Below are 8478 nucleotides of genomic sequence, written 5' to 3' on the forward strand. Positions count from 1 at the left end.
TGAAAGATGTCCGCGGCAGTGAACTCCATTATCGGCGCCCAATCGGATTCGATCGGCAGGGGCGCGGGGGGCTCGGAGTTCGGAGAGGAATCCGGCTCCTCGGAGTCACGGGCCATGCGGAGTGCGGGGCTGGAGTTCGGCTCGATCGCCTCTGAGATCGCAGCCCCTGAGGCAGCGTCCAACCGCTGATCCTTGATCGACGCAGTAGGCTCCGAATCAATGGTCGGAACCGATGCGTGTGCGGCCTCCAAGACGCTGTTCGGCGGCAGAGCTATATCATGCCCATCGAGATAGTGCGGCGCGCTTGGCTGTGGCTCGAATCCGTCGAAAATCAAGTCCCCGCGGATGTCAGCCATGTAGTTTAGGCTTTCAAACCTGACCTGATGGCCAGGGGCGTAGCTTTCGATCTGCTCAAGGTGGCCAAGCGAATTGGCCCGTAGTGCGAAGCCACCAAAGACGAAGATCTGTCCGGGGAGAAAAGTCTCACCCTGGACTGCATCGTTGTTGATGATCGAAGGAGCCATCGGGCCTAAAAGTGACGACACAGAGGAACTCTCAATGAAAGCACCAATGTCGGTGTCAAAACCGGCGAATCTCGGGTAGGGGGTCCCGAACTGTGCGTCTAGGCCGGATGGTAACAGGAGGCAAGGAACACGAAGTTTTACCCAGGTTCGGGCCCTCTTGATGGAGGTAAAATCCTACGTCCTGCTTCATTAATATTGATGATATGGACAGTACAAGAGTAGATCTACCACGAGATAAGAGAGGCTAAACCCTATAAGCTAGCCTATGGTATGATTGTTGATGTGTATGTTTTCCTACGGACTAAAACCCTCCGGTTTATATAGACACCGGAGAGGGTTAGGGTTACACAAAGTCGATTACAACGATAGGAGATCTTGAATATCCGCATCGCCAAGCTTGCCTTCCACGCCAAGGAAAGTCCCATCCGGACACGAGACGAAGTCTTCAATCTTGTATCTTCATAGTCCAGGAGTCCGGCTGAAGGTATAGTCCGGCTACCCGAACACCCCCTAATCCAGGACTCCCTCAGATGGCTCGAGTTGTTACACAAGGAAAGGAAACATTTTGTTGAGAACTGTTGATGAGCTCATTGACCCCTATATGGGGACTTGGGACGAGGAACTAATCCACATTATCTTCCTTCTGGTAGACACAAAGAGAATTTTGAGAATTTCGTTGTCGGAATACGTACTGGAGAATTTCTTGGCTTGGCATAGGACTAGATCCTTTGTACTTTCGGTACGGTCAGCTTATTACAAAGAGTGGGAGCATCAATATGCATCATAAGTGACTTGTACAAAAGGAACTTCAGAGACAAATTTGTTTTGGCCTGCTCTTTGGAATTTGCAAGTACCTAGCAAGGTCAAGATGTGGGTTATACCAGGTGTGATGTGTTCTTTGGAGGGGGCGAGGGGGTTATACGAGGAATGTGAGTCCTTGCACACCGACATATTAATGTCGCCCCAATGCCCGATTTGCCAACAAGGAGCTGAGACATTCGACATCTGCTTTTCAATTGTACTCGAGCGCAGGGAGTTTAGGAAGCTCTTGGAATGAGCACTAGTTGTTGACCGTTCGGGGTGGTGCTATAGGAAATCCTAAGATGGCTGAAACAAAAATTATGTGTACTTGTTCACCCTGGTTTACAAGAGACGGTGGCCGTAGGAGCATGGTATATATGGTGGGAGCGTAGAGAAGCAAAGGGAGTGAGTGTCAAACCACAAACAAGCTCAGTTTTTTCGATACATGAGGTCATCCCTGATTCTCATGAGCAAGTTGTGGTGGGTACAGCAAAGACTTCTGTGCACGCTCATGACACAGCTTCAGCGGAGGCGCTAGCCTTACGGTGTGGCCTTGGTCTGGTTCATCGCATGGGATGCTCCAAGGTGGTCATGGAGTCCGACTGTTTAGAAATTGTTGAAGCTTGGAAGGGAGAAGTTGATATTAGAGCACCATACTTAGCTACTATGCGGCACTGTTTCTAGTTAGCACATGAAATACCACATGTTTGATTTCACTATTTCCGCCGGTTATCTAACGATTTGGCATATATTTTAGCGAGCCATGCTTATGATTTAAACTTAATTTTTGTCTTGAGAGGATGAGCCTCTCGATTTTCTGCTTCAACATCTACTCAAAGATATAACACTTAGAATCCTAAAAAAAGTGCAAATAGGCTTTTCTTTCAAAAGAAAAACCACTAGTACATACTCCCTTCGTTCCTAAATATAAGTCTTTTTAGACATTTCAATACGGACTACATATGGAGCAAAATAGATAAATCTGTACTCTAAAATATATCTACATACATCCGTATGTAGTCCTTATTGAAATCTTTAAAAAGACTTACATTTAAGAACGGAGGAAGTAGTTTCATATTAATTGTCACTGATTTACTGATTTAGTACGTGAATGAATGAAGTACAAGACAACCCCGACGCCGATTGCCATCCCGATATTTTGTCCGAGGTCCTCAACATCCACACACGAGATGCATTTCTAGAAGGCAGGCAATAGACACACAGACTTGCTAGAGCAGACAGTAACAACAAAACTAACGGGCCCATGCCGCAAGATTGCCAAGAGACATTTTTCTCGCTTTGCCGCCCATCTTTAATTTCCCACTCTATTATTGTTAAGCGGCAGATGTCACGGGGACGCTCTAGCTTTCATCTCAACCTTTATCAAAGCGAATGACAGGTCTAAATAATCCGGTCCTTTCGGCTTTGCCCCCTTTCTCAACACCAGAACCAGCGGCCCAGCCGTGCGGCCTTTATTCGCCTTCTTTTCTTTTCTTTTCAAAACTTTCACACCCTCCCTGCCGTGCTCCGCTCCTGCCTCTCTTTACCTTACACATCTTGTTTCGTGGTATAAAGCACAGTGATTAGGGTTAGATGTCGGTCATGTAGGATCCATGCATAATGCCGTCTAATATAGAAATGAAAAGGTCAATGCCACAAGTTCCAAGTGTATGGAGCTCAAACTATGCTTTCCCGCAGCACCAACCACATTTATCTTAAAAAAGATAATCCATTCATTGATAATGGAGGAAAGAATAATTTAGACGGTACATTTTACAGGGAAGATTGCTGACTAATGATACATCCCCTACAAGTTGCATCAGTCCACAGTGGAACTGTCCTTGCAAAGTTGCAATCTGATCCAACTCAGGACCCAATCCAACTACCCAAAGCTAGCCAAGACTGCTAATTTGATTCCAAGAAAGCAATGCCCATCACCCAATCCCTTTCCATCATCACCATTTCTCCCCCAAATCACAATCTAAAAGTTATGATTGGGCCTTATTGACACATTGAGATATTTGAGAGATACCACCAAATGTCCAAATTTTCACCCTTCCCTCCCTCGAATCCCCCAAATTTTACACACTGAACCCTTTGGCCGCACCGGCAGCGGTGCCGGCGCTTGGCGCCCGGCTTGCGCCGTTCTGGGCGCCTGTCGTGTCATGTCCACGTTATCGCTATCGGGCTCGCCACGGTGTGCTTACCGTCCGACCACACGAGCCGGCCGAAGCCGGCGGTGCCCGACGGCTGCGACTTGGCCGCCGTGAAGCTCACCGTGTAGCTCTTCTTCTCGCCGGCCGCCGTGAACTCCAGCTCGGCCGGCTTCACGTCGACGGTCACGCCGGACATGGACACCGAGGCGTCCACCTTGTACGTGCCCGCCGCGCCCACGTTGGTGAGCGTGCGCGTGTGCGTCACCGTGGTGGCGCCGGAGTCCCCGGCCTCGCCGTTCGCCGTGGAGTAGGCCACGGAGAAGGACGGGTAGTTGAGGTTGGCGACGGCGTAGGTCTTGTTCGCGGCGCACCCGTAGGTCTTGTTCCGCGCCAGCGCGGCGATCATGTTGGGCGTGTACTTGAGCGCGCACAGGAAGTCCACATAGTCGCTGGTGCCGAGGTCGTACACCAGCCCCGGCTCCACCGCGCGGGTCGGGTCCACGTGCCCGGCGCCGTAGTCGAACGGCGTGGCGGCCGCGCCGGTCGCCGCGTCGAGGATGGGCGCCCCGGCCCCGCCGGTGTACGTGGAGTAGGCCGTCGTCATGAGCGCCGAGCGCACGGCGGCGGGGCTCCACTCCGGGTGCGCGCTCCGGAGCAGCGCGGCGAGGCCGCTCACGTGCGGGCACGACATGGACGTGCCGGAGATGATGTTGAAGTTGACGCGCCGCGTGTCCGCGGCGAGACCAGTTGGCCCTGCCTTGCCGGTCCACGCCGCCAGGATGTTCACCCCCGGCCCGATGATGTCCGGCTTCAGGATCTCCGGCGTGATCATGTTTGGCCCGCGCGACGAGAACGCGGCCACCAACGGTGAGGGACGCACGTCCACCTGTGTCCCGGCGACCACAATCGTTGCCGTCGGCTTGGACTCGGATGCTATGTAAGACTTTATCGCGGCACCTTCCTTTTCACCCACGCCGGTCGCGGGCAGGAGGTGGGCATCGGCGACGAGCTCCTGGCCGTTGGCGGCGGTGTTGGCGAGCACCATGCCGGCACCTCCAGCGTCGCGCACTACGAAGCCTTTCTGGACGCGCGCGCTGATGCCGCGGTCGCAGACCACGATCTTCCCTTGCACCTTCTCCGGCGAGAGGGTCCCCGGCATGCAGAGATTTCCGCTGGTGGAGTTCGAGGCGTTGCCCGCGTATACGAGGGGGGTCGGGGTCGACGGCGGGGCCTTCCCAGCGTAGAGGGACACGCCGGTGTAGTTCTTGCCGTTCCCGAGTTGAACGTACGCCGGGAAGTCGCGGTCGAGGGTGCCCGCGCCCACGGTGGTGATCCAAGGCGCCACGTTGGAGAGCGTGGCGCTCCCGGGCCCGGCGTTCCCGGCCGAGCAGGACACCACGACGTTCTGCTCCATCGCGGCGAAGGCGCCGATGGCGACGCTGTCGCGCGAGTAGTCGGCGGAACCACCGCCGAGCGAGAGCGAGAGCACGCCGCAGCCGTCGTCGACGGCGGCGTCCATGCCGGCGAGGATGTCCGAGCTGAAGCAGCCGCCGAGCCAGCACACCTTGTACACGGCCACGCGCGCCTTGGGCGCCATGCCGCGCGCCGTGCCGGACGCGAACCCGAACAGGTCAGCGTCTGCGACAGCGGAGCCGGCAGCGGTGGACGACGTGTGCGTCCCGTGCCCGTCGTCGTCGCGCGGGGAGCGCGACTCCCTGCTGGTGTCCATGGGCCCCATCGCTGCCTCGTAGCCCCGGTTGAAGAACCGCGCGCCGACGAGCTTCCGGTTGCAGGCCGAGGAGTTGAAGTCCGCGCCGGCCATGCACGCGCCCTTCCACGACGACGGCACCTCGCCGAGGCCCGCGTCGTCGTAGCTCTTGCTCTCGGGCCAGACGCCGGTGTCGAGCACCCCGACGACGACGTCGCCGCCCGTGCCAGACTGCGGGAACAGGCCCTCGCTCCCGGCGAGCCCCAGGAACTCAGGCGTCCGCGTGGTGTGCAGCTCGTACCGCGTGTCGGGGTTCACGGCCAGGACGCCGTCCATGCCCGCCATGTCGCTGGCCTCCTGCTCGGTGAGCCGCGCCGAGAAGCCATGCAGGACGGTGTCGTAGGAGTACAGCATCTTGGCAGCCGGGGCACCACCCGTGGACACCGAGCGCAGCGAGGCGCCGTACCACTCGCCGTGGTCGGCGTACTCGGCCGGCATGGCAGACTTGGCCATGTGAACTATGTACGTGGCGCGCTGCTCCGCCGCCGCCGCCGCCACGGCGAGAGCCACCACCAGCAGCAGCCTCATCAGCATCCTGTCCAGTCAGCTGTCACTGCACCGACAGCAGTGCGTGAAGCTATATATATCCGGTGCCGCCGTGGTAGTGTTACGACGAAGCTTAGCGAGCTAGCTCGTAGCCGCTACAAGGACGCGTGGTTATATATATATACACCCGATAGCCTTACTGATTAAGACATGATTGGAAGGAAGAGTGTGACGAAAGATGGACAGTTGGTGCGTGCTACAAGAAGAGGAGAGGAGAGGAAGTTTGTGTGTGGTTAAGTGATTGCTTGAGGGTAAGTGTAAAAGATGGTGAGTGTGAGTGATATCCGTATATCAATATCAGAGAAAGTATATGTGGGCGCACGCACGGCACGGGAGGGAGGGAGGGAGGGCGGGACGAAGGGGGTCACATGGATTTGTTTTCTTCGCCAACTTTGGGACTTTGGCGCTGCCAGTCGGTCGACCCCTGTGTCTTTGCCGGGCCTGCTGCTTTTTTCCTGATGAGGCTTTCAGTGTACGCGAGGTTGCGGTGTCTGCCCCGGAGGATTCTCTCCACGAGGAATCAAAGCATCCTCGGCTGTCGGCTAAGTTTTAGCTAGTGACCATGTGTGGACTCTGTCCGTCCCGTATTATGTAAGAGTATGTATCTTTTCGGATTATGGACGGCGGATTCTGATTCTTGAGCGACGCTCGTTAAAACGACGGAGGATCCATGTGAAAACGTGAAACATTCCCTTCTTTTTTCCCCTCTTTGTTTTTGCTGCTGTTTCGGGCAGCTTTTTGTTGTGGTTGTGATGTTTCTTTAACACCCCAATAACGGGTCAACGTTCCTCCGAGAGGCTCGAACGGTGTGATCGGGGAGTGTTTCCTCTAAAAACTGCTCCTAGCGAACACTCGGAAATTATTGTGCTATAACTGGTATATTTGTCATGCTACTGTATAAAGATTTGTCATGTTTAAAAGAAATATTGAAAGGTTGTCAGGAATTTTCCATGCGTACCAGAGAATCACACATGGCAAAAAACGAAGCTTGCCATCCTATAGCTGGAGAAAGTTGTCACAAAGAGGTCACACAATATCTATGATTTGCCATGATGCAAGGAGGAGAATTTCCATGCTATAACATAAATAATTGTTCTGATGTACAATAGAAATTGCCACACATGTGTTCAGATATTTGTCATGTGCATAAGAAATAAATTCTAATGTTGCACATAAGAATTGTCATAACGTAAATATACAGAAAAAAGTTCCCCCATGAATGTCATTCCCCATGTCGCATCAAATGATCCAACGATTTTGTTTTGTCCGCGCGTTCCCTACCAATGGCCTTCCTAGTGAATGTATCGAGATTCGTGAGCCTCAATCCAACGGCTTGCAGAGCATTTGCTCGGAAGTGCCTTAGAAGTAATGTCAATTCTATAGTGTTTATGCTTTTTAGCCACACATGAAAAATGCATGTAATTCATTACACTTCAGTATTTGTGTAACTTGCATGTTATTTTAAATTTTTGTAAGTCAATTTTCTGACCTTTGATTTTTTTGTCAAGATTTGTGTTGCCCCTTTTTTTTCCTGTGTTGTTTCATGATTTTCTTTAGGTAATGTTTCCTGACTTCTTAGATGAAATTTTTGACCTGCCCTTATTTGGGCCGATCAATTTTCTTATTGGGCTTGAAGCCATTACTCGATACATGTTCTTTTTGAGCAAATATCAATGACTGGCCGGTAAATAAGATGATAAGTGATGAATAATAATCACGTGTCAGTCAAGTAGGAGGTATCGTCTGTCATAACATTCATCGTCATCTTCTTTCTCTTCGAAGAACCTTCGCATGCATCGGACCTTTGACAATGGTTTTGTAGTTAATCATGCTAATGGCCCTAGGGATGATTTATAGAACGAACATTTGATTGGCGGGATGACCATAGCGCTGCTTAACTTCGTGGACATAGTTTCAAATAGTTCATTAGTTATACATGCTAATGGACTATGGGATGATTTATTGAACAAACACTTGATTAGCGTGATGACCATAGCGTTGCTTAACTTCCTGGACATAGTTTCAAATAGTTCATTAGTTTTACATTCTCGTTGATCAATGCGGGAAAAAGGTCAAATAGCTTTTGAGCAAATATTGATGACCAACCGCTATATAGGAGGGTCAGTGATGAATAATTATGGCGTGCCTGTCAAGTAGGAGGTACCGTCTATGATAACATTCATCGTCATCTTCTTTCTCCTCAACAAACCTTTGCATGGCTCAGACCTTTCACAAAGGTTTTGGCCTCTCAAGATGATTTATCGAACATTTGATTGACATGATGACCATAGTGTTGCTTAACTTCCCGGACATAGTTTCAAATAGTTCATACCGGAGAAAGAGAGGATTTCAAGTTAAACCATTGAAAAAAATATTAAGGAATCAAAAGGTAGCTCTAGTCTATAGCCAAATGAATGAACCACCAAGAGTTCGTATGAGAGTTGGTTTAACCGCCCTAACTATGGTAGAATATTTCTGAGATGTTAATAAGCAAGACGTGCTTTTATTTACTGATAATATCTTTCGTTTTGTTCAAGCAGGATCAGAGGTATCCGCTTTATTAGGGAGAATGCCCTCCACAGTTGGTTATCAACCTACTCTTAGTACAGAAATGGGTTCGAGTCAACTTTCTTGGGTTGATCGAGATGGAGAGAGAGACATACAATACTGAAAGTGCGTTATA

At 51.4% G+C, this 8478-nt stretch overlaps 1 protein-coding gene across 1 annotated transcript; it reads right to left on the minus strand.

Annotated features, from left to right (window-relative positions):
- Positions 1 to 3034: 3034 nt before the first annotated feature.
- On the minus strand, positions 3035 to 5970 carry LOC119286655 (subtilisin-like protease SBT1.7). Its single transcript, XM_037566069.1, has one exon. The coding sequence runs from the start codon at positions 5781 to 5783 to the stop codon at positions 3489 to 3491; it is 2295 nt and encodes a 764-aa protein (XP_037421966.1). The 5' UTR covers positions 5784 to 5970; the 3' UTR covers positions 3035 to 3488.
- Between the last annotated feature and the right edge of the window lie 2508 nt (positions 5971 to 8478).

Source organism: Triticum dicoccoides, chromosome 4A (assembly GCF_002162155.2).
Source record: "Triticum dicoccoides isolate Atlit2015 ecotype Zavitan chromosome 4A, WEW_v2.0, whole genome shotgun sequence".
In the NCBI taxonomy this organism is placed as follows: Eukaryota; Viridiplantae; Streptophyta; class Magnoliopsida; order Poales; family Poaceae; genus Triticum; species Triticum dicoccoides.